General features: G+C 41.5%; 1 protein-coding gene across 3 annotated transcripts in view; it reads right to left on the reverse strand.

Annotated features, from left to right (window-relative positions):
- Positions 1-20020, reverse strand: part of MAPRE2 (microtubule associated protein RP/EB family member 2) — a 112261-nt gene that overhangs the window by 68336 nt on the left and 23905 nt on the right. For 2 of the 3 annotated variants that reach the window (XM_065398762.1, XM_065398760.1), the window contains exon 1: positions 13132-13258. The exons of the other annotated variant lie outside the window; for it this stretch is intronic. In XM_065398762.1, coding sequence (XP_065254834.1) covers positions 13132-13219 — 88 coding nt within the window. In that variant the 5' untranslated portion in view covers positions 13220-13258. Of the gene's footprint in view, positions 1-13131; positions 13259-20020 lie in introns of those variants that run through there. 3 annotated transcript variants of the gene reach the window in all.

Raw genomic sequence — 20020 nt, forward strand, 5'->3', positions numbered from 1 at the left:
ATGCCTAACTGCTAAAGAAGAAGATGCTAGTACAGCATGGACATCTAATAATCACCCACCAGTCATGCCAACCATAATACGTTTCAGGACTGAAAGTGAACCATTCAAGCAGTACGTGTTTGCTGATGATGTTGCACCACTGAAGTGGTGGAAGTCACTAAATAAGCACCTGGAACTACAGTTTGTTGAAATGCTAAATAAACTAATCAACAGCAGTAACCTCTTCTACAGACACAGAAAGAATATTTTCTTCATTTGGACAAATTTATTCAAATCTGAGAAACTGACTGGGATTTGAAAAAGCAGGAAAACTTTTCTCTCTCTTCCAGTCTATGAATAAAAACAAGACAGGAGGGGATGAGATCAACTAGTTTTAAAAGTTTGAAGGACAACCTAAGTAATTTAGGAGATTCTCACATTTTCAAGAGACTTAAGCAAGTAGGAGCTTAAGTTCCAGTCACTTTCACTTAAGCATATTTGAAAATATGACTTGAAATAATCAGTTTAATTCACTGACTACAGATAATCCCCGTTTATTTAATAAATCAAATTTAGTTGGTAAATGTGAAACATGTTTTGATATGAAATGTTTATATAGCCAAAACATCTAAGGTTTGTTTTGTTTAATAAAAATAAATGTTATATGCTGTTTTGTGTGTTTAAATTCCAGTTAACATCCTAGCACAGCTTGACACAAACCATGACCAAAAATTAATTATCTAGTAAACAAGCAATGTTTTTCATCATTTTCTAACATACTAAAAATGTACAATTTAAGAATCTGAAAATACTAAGCTATATAATTGCTTAAATAAATGTATATAATTACAGTGTACCATCCTAGGTAGCAAAAAGATGTAACAAATCTAGTATAAAGGCTTTATTTAGTTGTAAATCAACATGTTTTAAAGGTTGCATCAACCAATGAGAATGCAACTTTCTTTAGAAAACTGAAGTAGAAATGGGAAAGTTGATTAAAATCAGTTTTTAAATCACGACTTTCCACTTGGCGATTTAAATAACTTTTTATATTGCCTTGATTTAATCAATCCCCCCCGGTTGAAACTATCAATATCAGTGGTGAGCAACCTGTGACCCGTCAAGCTAATCTGCTGGCAGGCCACGAGACAGTTTGTTTACATTGACCGTCTACAGGCACGGCCAGCCGCAGCTCCCAGGGGCCGCGGGTTGCCGTTCCCAGCCAATGGGAGCTGTGGGAAGCTGCACGGGCCGCAGGTTGCTCACCACTGATCAATATGCTACAATATTTTCCCCAAAATCTCATTTCCCCCTACTACATTGGTCTCTGGTGGAGTTCCTGCAGTTTTAAAATTATTAGACCATGTAAGGGAACACACAAACTAAAAAGAACCAGCTGTAGTTTGTCAGACGATCCTCTTTTAGATTGTCCTAGTTGCCTTGATGCAACTGAATACCCAAGAACAGAATTACCAGTGGCCATTCAGACACACCTTTTTTATCTGGAAGGGCTAGCAAAGCTGTGCCCTAGTTCACCTTAAGCTAAGAGAAAGGAGGATGTCTGTTTAATAGAGTTTGGCCTCCTTTCGTAGAATATTTTAAGGTCAAGTCCTAAAGTACACTCCAATCTGACACATGGTGACTCTGGTGAGTTCAATCCCCACCATAAACATTGTAAACAACAAACAAGCAATTTAGTTGAAGACAAATGCATCATGCAACAAACAAACCTCAACATGCGTAACCTATAGGTGCACTCTGGTATGTAAGTTAAGTTACATATTTACAGTATGTATTTATTAAACCCTGGGACTGTCAAACAATCTGCTTACAAGGTCATGTGACAAAACAGGTTCACTCTGTAGGCCTGTAAACTAGTCAGGCTCCCCCCACAACATTAAACCGTGTGCAATAAGACGACATAGGTCACATGACATTTAGATTTAACAGCTGTGGCTGTGATCTTTATTGAATTTCTTTAAGGGTAAGGGTTTAAAAAGATAAAAGAAATTCAATTTTTTAAATCACCTCAAACAAATCCACTGAGTCCTACTTCTTGTTCAGCCAATCGCTAAGACAAACAAGTTTGTTTTCATTTACAGGAGATAATGATACCCTCTTCTTATTTACAATGTCACCTGAAAGTGAGAACAGTCATTCACATGGCACTGTTGTAGCCAGCAGTGTAAGGTATTTACATGCCAGATATGCTAAACATTCGTATGCCCCTTCATATTTCGACTTGTAAGCTCTAAAGTTTTACTTTTTTTTTTTTAAACATAGCTGCACTCAAAAACAAAAAGTAATTCTGCATTTGTAAGTTGCCCTTTCACGTTAAAGAGACTGCACTGCAGTATTTGTATGAGGTGAATTGAAAATTATTTTTTATCTTTTTAAAAATGCAAATATTTGTAATAAAAAACAATAATATAAAGTGAGCATTGTACACTTGATATTGTGTAGTAATTGCAATTAATATATTTGAAAATGTAGAAAACAATCCAAAAATATTTATAATAAATTTAAATTGGTATTCTATTATTAACAGTGAGATTAAAACTGCAATTAATCATGACTTTTTAAAATCTCGTGATTAATTACGATTATTTTTTTTAAATCTTTTGACAGCCCTAAAGAAAAGCATTGTAAAGTTTGATGTCATCAGATCATCCGTTGGCATCAAAACCCACTACTTAACTATTAGGCAGAAACCCTATACTACCCCTCCCATTTCCATTGCCCTATGAACTTGTGGTCATTTCTGTATGGTGATATTGTAAAAGAAATATTTCCCTAAAATTTGCACACTACCATCCTGCTGGATGAAATTCGGTGACAACACATTTCAGGAACAGAAACACCACTCTGGCACAGCACAAACTGTCAAAAAAACAACCGTGTGGAACATTTATAAGAAGTTATTTCTAATGACACCATCCTCCTGCAAACCATTTTTTTTCCTAGCAGGAAGTGAGATTGTACCAAAATCTACATCTATTTTCTAATTAGTTACCTTAAATAAGAAGGGGTGGATTTCACTTTGGTAACAGTAAAGAGTTGTTTGGGACTCTTCTTTTAACCTTTATAATGTTCTGCTCATTTCATGAACCTTAGGCCAGGTCAACACAACAAAGCTTTGCTGGCCTAGGTATGTCTGTTAGGAGTCTGCAGAAGAAGAAGAAAAAAAATCCCCCCTAACAGACTATAGCTATACCAGCAAAGCCTTTGTAGTGTAGGCCAGCCCTTATATGCCTTGTTCTGAATCCAATTAATTTCTATCATTTTCTAACATTTAGTAATTCTTTGGCAGGAAATGGTGGAAGTGGTATTGGAAAGACAGACCCTGCCCTTCAGAAAGGTGTATTAGCTAAAATTGGTACTAATCCATGGCATGTGACCTAGAGACCACAGAAAGGGCACATAAAGAAGCTACACTACTTTCAAGATCCGTGGTGGACAGTGAGTAGTGCCAGGCAGTAATGCACAAAGATGTCTAATGGCTGCACCATTTTGATTTTTGGGATGAAGGAATATGGCAACTGAGAACAGTCTGTTTTCAGATTCTGAATCAGAATCTGCATGCATCTTGTGTAATATTTTGTAAGACATTCACAATTTTTAATATTGACAACTGGGCAAAAAAGTATTACAACAGGGCCCAACACAAATCATTCAAATTTAGTAAAAATTAGTGAATTAATCTCATAGCCCTCTCTGTGTACAAGATTCCAACAAAGTTCTGTTATTTGTGAACTAATGCTGTAGTTTCAGTATGACACATCCCTTTTGTTTAACCAATTTTAATTTCACAGCCTCCATGTTTCCAACTCTCACTAATGATATTCTTTCTGTAAATGAAACTCCCCAAGGGGCTTCTCTCTCACTGGAGATGTATACTCCACCTCCACATAGCAAGCTATTACTCAGGATTTCTATAATGGTTTTAATGATAAGCTACCCTTTATAAGCTACTGAATACTGTAACTGAAATATTTTAATGGGATATATATTGTTTTAATGCGTCTCAATCAGGCAGCTATCGCACTAGTTCCACAGGGATTAACCTTAAAAGGTTTTCCTCTTCATAATAATGTATAAATCTACCTGAGACATATTTTTATTTTTTAGAACACAGTACTGTACTAACAGCCCTTCTGAGAATCCACACACTGCATTCCAGAGTGACAAACAATAATTTGCATTCAAGTGCATCTCTAACTAAATGCAGCTTTTTTGGTAGCAGACTTGCATTATACAAAAAGAAGCCCTGCTGTAAGAGGAATGCTCATTTTACATACTTCTAATAATATATCTTCTCTGAAATGTCACTTATCCACAGCCCTTTGGACTGACCATCTCCTAGAACTTTGCCAAGAAATACAATACTGAAAAATGCATATCTAAAAAGCAGCTGAAATGACATTCACCGTACCTGCCCACACCACTATATATAAACAAACAAAAGCACATATACATTCTTAATTGATTTTCTGCATCTCAGTGAAGTAAAATGATGGGCTGTTCCTTTCTTCAGCTGCACATTGCAATACTATTGGTGCAGGAGCCTGATTATGCAGCCAGAAATCTTGGCTAAAGTTTTTTTCATTTGAGAAATAGTTTCTTGGTCAATTCCACTGGTTTTTAAAATATTATTCTACAGCACTCTTAAAACCACATTTACACAAGATTATTCTAATAATCTTTCCCTTCCTTTGCTATCCACATATGTCCCAGATTCATAACATGTGATTCTTTTCTGACAAGGCAGTAGGTGAGAATTGCCCCACTGATTTGAAATGAGTTAACTGGTGTAAAACTAGCATAAATAGGAGCTGGAGCTGGCCCACAGCCTGCATAGGACATTCCTCCCCCAGCAGCTCAGTTTGGCACAGTTGTAGGATTTCCTATGAAAGCTACATCCTTAAGCCTCCCTTCACTGATTAATGTTTACATTTCCTCTTGATGAACCAATCCTTTTTGGACAGTGTGACAGAGAAACAGATTTAACTGAATTATGATTCAGTTAGTTTGTTAACAGCTATACATGAAAGGAAAATCAAATTGGTCAAGCCAGACCTTTAAATACATATATGATTTTACCAGATGGTCCTAGCCTTCTCTGTGGTTTGGTGCGCATTAAGTGTTAGTCCACAAAAAACGTACTCTTCCGCAACGCTTCAGTAATAAAGAGCTTCACAGCCAGATTATTACATGCAAATAGTAGATCCTCATTTTGAACTACGTTGTATTCATTTTAGTATTAACAAGATCACCAGTTAATGGGATTGACAATATATGTGATGAAACCGCTCATTTTCTATTATGAAACCACCAAGAGGGTTGGTTGGAAAGTCTGCAGGGAGTAAAAAGCTGACACATGCTAATCTGCTTCTTTACCAAGCCTGAGCTATGGCTGCCTTAGAGTGGAAGGAAGAAGGGAGGATGAGTGCAGGAATTTTTCTCCAACAATTGTTACACATTTCAAAAATTCACTCGCATTTTGGAGTGAATAACATAGTATAGAGCTATATTTGAAGCAGTTAGTTTTCATTCCCTATCCTCCAACCCATCGTATACATGGGAAAGGTTACTGCCTGATCTAACTTCTTTCACTGCCTCACATCTCACCATGAGCATGAACCTGGCATGGTTCCCAACCTCCCCCAATCCCTGCTCTTTCTCCAGCGAGAGGGAGACCATGGTGTGCATTTATATAGGGTGCACCATACTGCATCCTGTCTTCCAGTTCCTCCAGAATCTCCTCCTGAGGTACTGGCTGCCCTTTTCCCCCCACACCTCCTGATCCAAGGACACTCTGTCTATGGCCCCACAAAGTCACAAGACCGCCTCATCAGCCTGCTCCAGGCACTGGCCAAGATGGCCATCCATCATACCAGGAGGAGGAAGCTGGATGGTGGGTGCTCTGTGACTGTGGGGCCTACTTTTGGTCCCTCCTTAGGTCACATATCCAGGCAGAGTTCCTCTGGGAGGTGTCCACTTCCTTCCTGGACACCTCTGAGGAGTAGCAGGCACTGTCCGGGGTTCTCTGCTCGGTGTCCTCCTCTGAATCCCTGACTTTATCCCTTTGACCTTCACTCCCATCTCTGTTTTCTTATTTTTTGTTCCCCAGATTTAGCTGATGCCTGGGTTTGGTGGATCCTCCCCTTATGCTGCAGGGGGGAGGGAGCTTTAGCAATGGCCAGGCTGACATCCACCAATCCCCAGGGCCTCAATGGGTCCATTACACTTCACAGAACCTAGGCCTGCACAGAGGGTTCTATTCTTATAGTCTAGTCCAAATGTGACAAGGCAGTTGGACCTCACTCTCTCCACCCACATAGCAAAGGACAAAGGCCAATTAAGGTTTCTACCTTGCTGCTATCAATTTACTTAATATCTTGCTTCTTGTGGGCAAAACCATGCAGTTCCCTACACTAACTACCAAACCTTTTTTCCATATAAATTCTGTTAAGACATTTTTCACTGCCAGCTGCAGTGGCAGCAGGAAACACTAACCTCACCAGCAGGAAAGTACCTAGCAACAAGGTCTCCCCACAAGAGGACAAGGCTGGGGCGAAGCCAAGAAGGTTATTCCTAAAGGATACGTGAGGTTAAATTTTCCAATATCTTAAATCTACTCTCCTTTTGCTAGCAGCCACACAACACTGGGATGGTGACCGTATTAATAAGCAGGTCAACAAGCTGTACCTTTAAAATAAAACCCATCTAGCCACAGGATGCTTCATAGACCTACAAACGCAGCATATATTTCAATTCTACCCAAAGCACTTCAGTCAAACAGAACTGGCTTGCAGGCTGAGAAGAGGGTGGTATGTTGGAAAAAGTTTTAGTTTCACTTCCTTACATGACCTAATGCTAGACTCTCTTGTAAGTCATAAAGAGGTTCTCTTCAACAAGAATCTAAGTTATAATCAGAATAGGATCACCAACAATTTCAGGCTGAGGAATATTTATATTTTGAAATGCCAGTGCAATGCTATTGTGCAAATGAGATCAGCCCCTTGCCCTACCGGTCAGCTGTAGTGTTGGAGTACACTCAGAACATTTGTTTTGCCAAAACAAGTTCTCTTTAAGTAGAGCTCCATTGTGTGCCACTCTAGCCCATTTTTATAAGCAGGATCTCTCAAGTGAGCTATATCCATTGAAACAGTATCTTCAATTTATCCCAGAATCAGAATTTGCTCACTCCAGCTTTTGAGGAGAAAATAGCCTTTAAACACAAACACAAACACACCAAGTAGACTCCGTGAAAGGGAATTGGAATGAGATAGGAATCCAACCTGTATGAGAATAAAGATAAACACAGAAGAACATCTGTTGTCCAACAGACAGACAGTAGGCAAGAGGTAAGGACAGATTCTTGCATCACTCATACAAGTTACATTGGATACTAATTGCTTCCTTTAAGTCACCATTTAATACACACAGGACATTACCGTGGGTATTACCTTACCACGGTGGTAGTATTTTACTTCAGATGCTTGAAAGGCAAGAGGGATTATCAAAAAAAAGAGTCCATACCTTTTGGACTGGAGCCAAACATATAGGATATGATTTTCAAAAGCCACTCAGCATTGATCTAAATCTGTTCCCACTGAAGTCAAAGCTAAGACTCCCATCAACTGCAATGGGAGCAAACAGATCAACACTGAGCACTTTCGAAAGTCTAACCTTTATATCTAATTTATAAAAGCACTTGTCATGGTTAGTATTTGAAATTTTCAGAGACTGAAGGGTGTGGTACTGAACTACAGTCTGTCAGCTTTACTTATCCAATCCCATAAAATGAGAGTACTTGTTTATTTAGTATCTTCTCCCATCATTCCTTGCAACAAGACTCTGAGCCCTACTGTACTCATTTCATCCATGTGAGTAGTCTTATTTAAAGTCAATTGAACTATTTGCTGGAGGGCGGCAAGCAGGAGTTTGTGCTCTGTCTAACCAAACTAAGATAATGCAATAAATCCTTCTTAAATACTTAAGTAAAGAATACAGCTATTTTGTACCAAAAGGTAAATTCCACTGCTCTAGACATACAGAAGGAATAGACTTATTCAAAGAGTAAAATATCAGTGGACGAAACTAATTTAACAATACAGAGAAACCCTCGAGACATATAATACAGGTTTTCTTACGGATGAATGATTCATGGTCCAAAATTCTCAAGTAGAAAATTTGTCTAGGACTTAATACAATGGAAACAAAAGAAAATACTGGTAATGATGTGTATGATTCTAGACTTCTGGGTCCTAAAACTGTTAACATTCTACCATTAATTTAAAAAGCGACAGAGTCCTGTCGCTTTTTACAGATCCAGACTAACACGGATACCCCTCTGATACCTGATACCATTAATCAGGGGCGGCTCTATGTATTTTGCCGCCCCAAGCAAAGCAGTCAGGCAGCCTTTGGCGGCACGCCTGTGGGAGGTCCGCCGGTCCCGCGCCTTCGGCGTACCCGCCGCCGAAGCTGCGGGACTGGCAGACCTCCCGCAGGCGTGCCGCTGAAGGCAGCCTGACTGCCGCCCTCACGGCGACCGGCAGGCCACCCCCCGCAGCTTGCCGCCCCAGGCACGCGCTTGGTGCGCTGGTGCCTGGAGCCGCCCCTGCCATTAATTTAACTCTAACTTCTATAGGCCAAATAAATTACCATCTGAAAATCCCTATACCCTGACATCAATTGAAACTCTGGACATATCCTGTCAAACATTATAGTTTTTGTAATCAATGGATGAGGACACCATCACTTCTGTTCCACATTCGTTATTATGCACAGAAAAACTACACATCAGCAGTGTAAATACCAGTTTCTCTTCATAAAAAGAGAAGAGGACACTTACAGTAAGTAAATATTTATAACTAAACAAAGATATTGTGTCAGAAATATTGTATATATATATATATAAATAATCTGTACTCAAGCTGTATGTACTAGCAAAATGCCTGAAAGAGTCCTGAAAACTTTAAATGATCATTCTTAAAAGCTTAGGGGAGGGAAGTAAGTGATATGGTTAGTGGGCAAAAGGTCAATTAATAAATCTGATTTCCCAACTGCATGTGGATAAAACAAATTAGGAGTGGTATCCCATGAAAGAGGGTGTAAGATTCCACTATTTCAGAGAATTAAAAATTTTACTTCAGATTTGTAATATGAAACTTGACAAGTACTTTAAATATTTGTGTGTGGCTGGTGAACTGATTGAATTGCCTAGATTGTGGCATAGGGTGCTGTGGGCAGGTACCTGTTTAAAAATGTCCCCACTCAGCTCTGTCATTCCTGATTTGCTGCTTTACTGGATTTACTCATATTTACCTAGGGCAGAGAATTGTAATTATGAACAAATATGGGGCTATTCTCTGGTGGGAGCCAAGATCCATTCTTGGCCATCAAAATTTATTACACCTTAGTTCCAAACCAAATTTACAGCCAAGCCTCCTGAATGAGATGTATCAAACTAACACCCTCTTGTCCTTCCTTTCCACTCCAGAAATAGCATTTTAATAAACTAATATAAATTTAATATTTACAATTATTACTGTAAAATGCAACATGATCTTATGGATTGAGCACAGAACTGGAAACCGGGAACTGCTTCAGAGTTTGAATAGTAGCTCTGTTGTTGACTCTCTAGGTAACCTACTGCAAGCCACTTAACACTCTGTATAGGTGTTCCCCTATCTGTAAAATGGGGATAATATCTACCTTACAAGGCTGTTGAAGACTATTACATGGCCTAGTGGATAAACCACTGTACTGGGACTCAGGAGACCTGGGTTCTATTATTTGCTCTGCTCCTGGAATGCTGGACAACCTTGGCCAAGTCACTTTGTCTCAGTTTCTCCATCTGCAAAATGGAGATGATACTCCCTTCCTTTGAAAAGCGCATTGAGATTTACACATGAAAAGCACTGTACAAGAGTTAAATAATGCCTAACAATTTTAAATATTATAAAAGCACTAATTTTTCACTAGATTAACAAATATACTTTTGTTTATTATGACCAACTTAACCATTTCCTTTGTTTAAATTAAGATGTGTTTACATAAAAGCATCTAAGGTATATTATGGAGGATAACTTGAGATGGTGTCTAACATTGTAGGAGAGAGAGAGACAGTATTTGCTTTTCATGAAAACATAGTAGGCACAGTTTAACTTGGTCAAACTAGATTGTGAGCAGAATATTTTTTGTTTTGTTACACAAGATTTGCCCAACAATTGACTTCTACTTCATGTTTTAGGATTTTTTTACGAGTACAATTAATCCATATTTCTAAATATAGATGAAACCAACTAACCATCAGAGTCATGACAGCTTGGGGTGTGATTTTATGAGATGTTTGTTCTGGTCAGTATTTGAATATGAAAGCTACAAGGAAAATGCAAAATGCTACACAAGAAATTGGACAGAATTTTATACAAGTTGCATTTTCTTCCCTCAAATTCAACTGAACTAATAGTCCAGCATGATCTTAGTGGGTGTAATGCTGCCTTTCAGATGAAACATAATTTACTTGTGTATAAGGACTTTCATCCTACTAGAGCTCAGGGTACGTCAGAGGCCTAAACCAACTGAGTCTTTAAAGATTTCATGGCAGCTTCAGCAAAATTAAGAATGTGATCTTGTGTCATGATGAAATCCCAATTTAGCTATTTAACTAAATATTTCCTGCAAGTTTCAGTTAAGTAGTATTTACTTATACAGCACTTTTCATCTGTAGGTCTGAGAACACTTTATGAAAGTATCATTACCCCCATTTGATAGATAGGAAAACTGGCACAGACAGGTAAAATGACTTGTCCCAGGTCACAAGGCATGTTGTTAGCAGAGCCAAGAACAGATTCCAGATCTCCTGAATCCCAGTCCAGTGCTTATTCACTAAATAAAGATGCCATTCTAGCTTGCATTTAATTGGATTATTCATTTAGGTATCCTAAAATGATGAACAGTGTTAGTGTTGACAGGTAATGGGCTACATTCCATTCTCACAGGTGGGTGAATTGATAAAGAGGCTTTAAAACATCTTGAGGCCTGGATAGTCTCTGGGTAAAAGGCTAAATGTAAGCAATTTTCATGTGAAGTATTATTCAACTGATACAATCATTTCCACCATAATGTTTCTAGTAGTCTTACTACAGCAATTTTCAAAAATTCAATTTTTGGGCATAGTCTTGTTGATGTGAATACCATTCCAACATGCATCATTGTCAGTCAAGAAAATTGATTATTTTGTTGGTAGGTGAAGAAGTACTAAATGTAAACAGTGATTCGTCTCTGGTGCAACAGTGCTATGGGAGGATCTTATTGAACAAAGGATTTCAACAAACACTGAAGACAGTGCTATCTTTTGTAAGTCAAACTGGAGTGCCTAAAATTAAACTTACTTCTATCCAAAGATTTTGTTACCAGAGTACAGCCCAACTGCAAAGATGCAGCAAAATGCTTCCATTTAACCATGTGGTCAAAATCCAGCTGTCCTCTCAAACAAAACTATGCTACATGGCAGGAATTTAAATCTACGAAACGAGAGCTTCAGTCTTCCTGCCAGTAGGAATGATTCTTTACAAAAGATGAAAACTCTATTGGAAGTTTAATAATGTTGCTTTAAAACTAAGCCCAATGAACTCTATCAACATAAAGGAAATGCCTGTAGAGACCTGAAGGCCTCTGGGAAGCAATAAGATTCTAAGAAAGTGCAGGCTAAATTTGTGTGTGGCATTCAGGGTAGAGTAAGCACTTGGATTCCACAAGTATGTCACCTCACCACATTAATTTGAGCGATAAGCCATTAGATTTTGGGGAACTGTATGGATTCAGCCAAGATTTACCTACAAGGTTAATATTGGCATAACTGAGTTATTAGGGCCAGGTTATTCCTAATAAAAAATAAAGTGAAATACTCTGATTTCCTTTGGCTAACTGAGCCAAACACTCATGTTTATTTTGATCCAGTTCTATGTGCAATCAGATAATATACATTACCTAAATATTTAGCTAACATTTTAAGGACAGTATCATTTCCTGTTGCTGGTTTGAGAATATGAGCTTTGAAAGATGTGTGTTCTCTAAAAAGGCACATCTTGCTGTCATCAAGGCAGCATTTAAAATAACTGCATCTTAACTTTAGAGGAGATACGACTGACTATAGTATCACCCTTCAAGTCTACAGCTCAGAGCACATAAAACTAGTTGCATTCAAGGCTACATTGTTATTCTTATCAAAAAATGCAAACAATTTTAATTAGCTTATCTAGTGGACCATATTGTCAGATATGTTAATGTAAAAACGGTGCCAACAATACATGCCAAACCATTAATCAAAAATGCTTACAACTGCGACAAAGAACACAGCCACCATCCTCAAACCATATAGTCAAAAATGTAATGCAATTGCCTCCCAACTGAAAAGAAGGGCTGTGTTCCCTGCAACACACCAGAATCAAAGAAAAGGCACGGGATACGCAGTGTCTTCGAGAAACGGCTGCAGTCCACCGTGCCTCTAATAAACCCTCGGTTTCGAGGAGGAAATTTTAGTAAATGCGTGACACCGTGACCTCTGCTGTCAAGCCTTCCACCAATCAGGGAGCAGAATTCTTACAAAGCTCCATCAATCTGGCGCTTTAACATCATCATCACAGACTGCAGTTTAATCTAGAGGATTCCATTTTTCCTGCACACACCAGGGCAGGCACAAGCCGTTTTTACTCCATCCCTTCGCCTTGGCTTTCACGCACAGATGCCCAGCGACCCCGGTACAGCCAGAAATTCGGCGCTGCAACCCTGTTCCCTTTGGGCGACCCCACAGATCTCTCTCGTTTGCGTTTTTTATCAATACGCAAGGAAGGAGGGGTCTGTGGGGCGGGGGGGGAGAGCCCCTACAGGCAGCAAGTCTACTCACAAAATGTTTTCCAGCTGGACAATACAAACGCTATTTCCAAGAGCCAGGCTTCCATGCAGGCGAGGCAGGACCCCGGCTAATAGGTCCGAGCTTATTTTTAACACGCCGCTGAGAGCACAGTGTTTTGTTATGTAATCCCCCTGCCTGTCCCTTTGCTGCAATGCCCGCAGCAGCCCCCATCCCAGTCACACGCACACGCAGCAGGGCGATCCCCGCAAGCCAGCGCGGGTTACCTGTAGGAACGTTCCCCGCGCACCGTGTGCTTCCTGAAGGGGATGATGGTGCCGTTATCCTGCAGGATGTCGTTGTTGTTCTCGCCATTTGGGGACAGCGTTTGGGTAGGTCCCGGCATTGGCGCGCGCTCCCACCCCCACACGGCTGGCTGCCTGGCTCGCTCGCTCGCGCGCGGAAGGTCGGCGGAGAGGCTGCGCCGGGGCTGCTCTGCTGCTTTGCTACAGCGGCTCGCTCCTCGCGCTCGCTCTCCCCTTGCCTCCCTGCTGACGTCAAACCGCCTGGAGCAGCACCCTGGCCACGTGACACGGCCCCCTCACCATAGCAACCAGCTAACTCATCAGATCTGCTCGGTTCGCACAAGGGCTCCGGCGTGGCCGCGCCAGTGCAGCCGAAGAGGCGCAAGGGAGGCGGGGATGGGGGCGGCCTACATCTGGCTTGCAGCGCGCCAGCCCCCCCGCCCGCCCCTGACAACAGCCTCGCCGCCTCCAAAGCCAGCCCTTCCTCTAACCATTTCCTTTCGGTCCCCTGCGCGGAGTGCAGCTGTGTACACAAAGAGCCCGGCCCGGGCGGGGGGCGGCCCTGTAACCTCCTCAGGGCCGGCGCGTCCCCACCCACCGGGTTCTTTCATTTCAGCTCCAGCCAGAGAACCGGCCCAGGAGCAGGCGGGCTGCAAGCGGGGCCGACCCCACGGGTTGCAGAGTCACCGTGAGGCAGAAGCAAGCCCGAGCTGTAGTCAGCTGTGGAGTTTTACATATTAAATGGCCCTTTTACAATTAGGCTGCTGCGCACACGGCAGGGAGCCGCCGTGAGTTGGGAGAGGAAGGGGACGAGCTGGGATGACCCACACTCTTTTCCACGGTAGCTTTAACTTTGCCCCCTATAAAAGCCAAATTCTTTTCTGATGATTGGTGGAGAAGGGTGGCATGGCAAAAAGCCATTTTCACGACGCAGAGCGCTCGGGAGATGCAGAGATGCAACACGTCTTTTGAGCCTGCTTCATGTGACTAGGGAAGTCACCAGTGTTTCGACCTACATTTATGAGGGAACAAAACAAGCGTTTTTGAAAGATTCCAGAATCCACCGTCATCTCTCCCCAGTAATGCGCAGTTATTTTTGGTCTCAAGCTTCCGGAATTAGCATGGAAGGCTGACAATAGTCGCATACAATGCCCAGCTGGTAGTGATAAAATCCAAACGTGAAAACAGAGCGCGCACACGCTCACACATCCACCTTATTTCCCCCCAGTATTTTTCTATTTTAATTTGCATGCAATATTTGATCCGCGGTAATGCAAATATTTCCTCTTACTTCTCCCCATTTAAAATGGTGCAGCTTTTGAGGGTTTTTTTTTAATAGAAAGTAGATCGGACCCTTATTGGAAAGGGGCTGCATTTTAATGTACATTATTATGTAACTGCATATCAGAATTGAGCCCCAGCCTATAAAGTATTATAAAGGTCTAAGTTTAATGCCTTCCCAGTACCCAGACCTGTAGTTACTTTCCTTCTCCTCTCTGCTACTCAGTCTGGATTCCCCCCTAAACCTGTAATCCACTATTTTGTGTCCTGTAGCTTTGTCTGCTACCATGCTTAAATGAACATTTTAAGCTTAATTTTTAAGTTTCCAAATTTCTCCCAATTTTAGAGTATGTACTAAAACCATGTGATAGCTTCCCTTTTTTAAAAATCTTGATGGGGGAGGGTAAAAAGGGGGAAATGGTGCCAATATATGGTGAGAGACTACTGAATAACTAGCATTGCTAATAGAATTAGCAGTTATGCGAATGGCCATGTTAAGTACCTCTTCCTTCCCTTCCACCTCACAGTTTAAACAGTTCCCTATCCCCCAGGCTCTTTTGCCCCTTAAGCCACTCTGCATATCCACAGCTAGTTAAAACTTCCCTGCATATTTTCACATTTCTAAGGTAGCAAGGAAAATTATCTTTGACTTTAAATAATATGTATTTTAACAAGTAATATTCATTTCTATACAAGTGGATTAAAAGCTTAATTGGGCACCCACCGTTATGAGAGGTTGAACCACGATGGTTCACAGATATGTTAAACAAAATCAAACCATTTAAATGAGTTTCTCTGGCTCTTCTCTAAAACCCACATAAGCAAAAGTGTGCATTGAACTCTGTGGGAGGACAGTCTCTTTTAATTAGGTGTATGGAAACTCAAGGCTGGGAGTTGGAAAAAAGTAATGAGTAATTGCACAGATACCTCATGATATTTTTGGCTTCAAAATTAAACAAAACACTTATTTACCCTTTTAAAATCAAGTGTTTGATCAAGTGGAAATCATGAGATAAATTTATAAGTGATTAGATCTCAGTGACAGAAGATTTAATAAAAACCTCACAGCTTTCTCAGCTATCATAAAGACAGACTCTGACCAGATTTATATTTTCTGACAGGGTTAGCAATTTCCCCTTCCCTCTCAAAGTAAAATTCATGCACTGATTAAAATATAGTCAATTTGTGACCTTTCAGATGGATTTGATGCTTAGGACAAAAATTACCTTAGTTTATAGAGTTGCACCTATTGTATAAAGTGATGTTTAAAAAAAAAAAAAATCCAGAGAAGTTCAAGTATTACTAATTTGGCAGGAGCTCAACCACTGAACAAAACAACCTACTATGCTGCAGTGAAGCCTACTCAAGTCATGGTGATGAATTTTGTAATGTAGATATCTATCTCTGAGGAACTCAACTGAGACCACGGACCCCTGGCAGGCCACTGAACCGACAGATGGGAACTTTCACTACTGATTCACACTGGATTTGAACTGGAAACAAAGGTGGAAGACTTTTCAATTACCAGTCCAAGGATATACCCAGTTACCTTATGTCCCCACACTTGATTGAAAAATATCCCCATTGTTAAATTGGTAATGGACTTGAAATAACATGGGAAAGACAACAGATTCATAGTTAGCATTGTAACATTTTTCTGGGCTTTTTTTAAAACAAATAAATGCTGCTAAACAGCTCACAGGTTCCTTAGAAGTACATGAGATAATGCAGATGCAAAAGCTGCTATATAGTGATAGACAATATAAAAATAATCTGTAGCAGGTCTTTGGCTGCCAGACATTCCTATCTGATCCGTCAAACCAGAAAGCAGTAAAACATTCAGCCACCTCTAACTTGTAAAAGCATATTTATTTCTTCACCAACAGCAAAGAACAGAGGCTGCTTTATTGAGGTCACCAAAATAGCTTAAAACATGCACTGACAACGCTATAGCACAGCGAAGAGCAGATGAAGACAACATTACAGCATTATTTCTATCTCTTAAGTGTGTTCAGATTAGGATTCTAGTTCAATTCAATTGGCTAGAGAGATCTAGTTTCCCTTTGCAGGCTGTGCCAGGTCTACAGTTTTTCATTTGTTTACAGAACAGTGTTTCTACATCTTATCTAATGCAATCGGGGAAATATGGGGGGAGTGATTTGGGTCCTATATGCATGACAGTCCTTCAGCCTGGCTGGCTGAGTCTCCATTTGGAAACACTGCATGTGCTACAAATATAACTCATTTTGTAGGTACAGCAAGCAAACCACTACAAGTACAGTAAATCATCCTGTAGGTTTCCTCCTCCCACATTCATAGTTCTCTGCAAAGAATTCCCTAGATCTAGACCCAATGACAGGGAACAAAGCCAGTAAGCCATAGGAGTTATGAAATGGCTGCACCATTCCTTGCTGATTTTATAGCTTTCACATTCAGTAAATACACAAACAGAAATGCAGCTTTAAGAATGTAGGTCAAGTCAAAAATCCTACATTTCTATCATCACCAACACAGATGCTGGAACTAGGGGTGCTGCTGCACCCATTGGCTTGAAGTGGATTCCATTATATACAGGGTTTACAGTTTGGTTCAATAGCTCTCAGCACCCCTGATCACCAATGAAGATCCAAACACACTTTTTAATTAAAATGAAAAACTGGTGCTATTACCACTAATTAAGCAAAGCAAAAAGAACCTGGAAAGCCTGATTAATGCTCAAGCTTTTCCTTCTACCACCACCCCTATGTACTGCATCCAGGGGCTGCTCTATGTGTTTTGCCGCCCCAAGCACGGCAGTCAGGCGGCTTTCAGCGGTGCGCCTGTGGGCGGTCCACTGGTCATGCCGATTCGGCAGCATGCCTTTGGGAGGTCCGCTGGTGCCACGCCTTCGGTGTCCCCGCCGCCAAATTGCCGCCGAATCCGCAGGACCGGCGGACCTCCCGCAGGCATGCCACCGAAGGCAGCCTGACTGCCGCCCTCGCAGCGACTGGCAGGCTGCCACCCGCGGCTTGCCGCCCCAGGCATGCGTTTGCTGCGCTGGTGCCTGGAGCCGCCCCTGACTGCATCCTTGGAGATTCCACTCCATGTCCCTCTTAACTCCCGCCACCAGGGACTACATTACTTCCGAGTAGAGATTGGGATGCAAGTCCAATCATACTACATTTTAACCAGCCAGCAAGTCACTAAAGCCAATACAAGTCTCTTGTCAGCATTCTACATTCTTACCAATACCAGCATGGGGACGGAGTGCGTGAATGGTAATATGACTTAATATTTTTCAAAACACTATTTGCTTCTTTCTACTCAGAACTTTCAGCTCAATTCTAGTTAGTGCTCTGTCTCATTATTACTATCAAAAGCCCACAGTGTGGATGGGTAAACAAAACCAAACAAAAAAAACCCCAAAACAAAAAACACGTGATATTAAGCCCTGTAAAAAACAAACACTTTTGGTTTTAGAAATACTTAGAAATACTTCAAACATACTGTAATCAAGACTTTAGACCAGAGGTGGGCAAACTACGGCCCACGGGACCATCCCGCCCAGCCCCCGAGCTCCTGGCCCAGGAGGCTACCCCGGCCCCTACCCCCGCAGCCTCAGCTCGCTTGCTCCATCGCCGGCGCAATGCTCTGGGTGGCGGGGCTGTGAGCTCCTGAGGCAGCGCAGCTGCAGAGCCCAGCCTGACCCAGTGCTCTGTGCTGAGTGGTGGTGGCGGTGGCGGCATGGCCCGGCTCTAGCCAGGCAGCGCAGCTGTAGCACTGCCAGCCACTGGTGCTCCAGGCAGCGTGGTAAGGGGGCAGGGGGGGCTGGATAGAGGGCAGGGGAATTCGGGGTGGTGGTTAGGGGGCGGGGGTGTGGATAGGGGTTGGGGTGGGAAACGGGGTTGAACGGGGGCGGGAGTCTCGGGGGGGCACTCAGGAAGGAGGGGGGGTTGGATGGGGCATCAGGGGTGGGGGTTCCAGGGGCATTGGTCCCAGAGGGGCCATCAGGGAATGGGGGGGTTGGATGGGGCAGGAGTCCCAGGGGGGGCAGATAGGAAGTGGGGGCCGAGCCACGACCCTCTCCTCTAACCGGTCCTCCATACAATTTACGAAACCCGATGCGGCCCTCAGGCCAAAAAGTTTGCCTGCCCCTGCTTTAGACCATCTTTTATGATGAGAAAACCAAGGACAGGCCTACACAAGAAACTTGCTAGTGTACTAATGTTGGTTACAGGGTGATTTTTTGGCAACATTTTATACTGGCTAAGCCCTGGTGTAGATGAAGTTATACTGGCAAAAAAGTACTTGTGGATATAGCTTAAGTGAGGAACTATAAGCTATGTAGGCAGCAGCACTTTTTTGCTGCATCTGTACTAGGAGGGGTTGCCAGTATAGGTATACCAGCAAAAAACTTCCCTAGAGTAGACCCAGCTTGACATCATCTGTTTATCTACAGATTGGTACATAAGAACGGCCATACTGGGTCAGACCAAAGGTCCATCTAGCCCGGTATCCTGTCTTCCAACAGTGGCCAATGCCAGGTGCCCCAGAGGAAATTAACCGAACAGGTAATCATTAGTGCTGTCAAGCGATTAAAAAAATTAATTGCGATTAATCGCACTGTTAAACAATAATAGAATACCATTTATATAAATATTTTTGGATGTTTTCCACATTTTCAAATATATGGATTTCAATTACAACACAGAATACAAAGTGTACAGTGCTCACTTTATAATTATTTTTATTATAAATATTTGCACTGTAAAATAGTATTTTTCAATTCACTTAATACAAGTACTGTAGTGCAATCTCTTTATCATGAAAGTTGAACTTACAAATGTAGAGTTATGTACAAAAAATAACTGCATTCAAAAATAAAAATGTAAAACTTCAGAGCCTACTATTCCACTCAGTCCTACTTCTTCATTAAAAAAGTAATGCATTAATTAAATTTGTGACTGAACTCCTTGGGAGAGAACTGTATGTCTCCTGCTCTGTGTTTTATCTGCGTTCTGCCATATATTTCAAATTATAGCAGTCTCGGATGATGGCCCAGCATGTTGGTCTTAAAATGAACACTTTCACTGCAAATTTGACAAAATGAAAAGAAGGTACCAATGTGAGATTTCTAAAGACAGATAAAGCACTATACCCAAGATTTAAGAATCTGAAGTGCCTTCCAAAATCTGAGAGGGACGGGGTGTGGAGCATGCTTTCAGAAGTCTTAAAAGAGCAACACTCCGATGTGGAAACTACAAAACCCGAACCTCCAAAAAAGAAAATCAACCTTCTGCTGGTGACATCTGACTCAGATGATGAAAATGAACATGCGTTGGTCTGAACTGCTTTGGATAGTTATCAAGCAGAACCCATCATCAGCATGGACACATGTCCTCTGGAATGGTGGCCAAAGCATGAAAGGGCATATCTGGCACGTAAAAATACCTTGCAATGCCGGCAACAAAAGTGCCATGTGAACGTCTGTTCTCACTTTCAGGTGACACTGTAAATAAGAAGCAGGCAGCATTATCTCCCGTAAACATAAATAAACTTGTTTCTCTTAACAATTGGCTGCACAAGAAGTAGGACTGAGCGGACTTGTAGG

Source organism: Emys orbicularis, chromosome 2, assembly GCF_028017835.1.
Source record: "Emys orbicularis isolate rEmyOrb1 chromosome 2, rEmyOrb1.hap1, whole genome shotgun sequence".
NCBI classification, from domain to species: Eukaryota; Metazoa; Chordata; order Testudines; family Emydidae; genus Emys; species Emys orbicularis.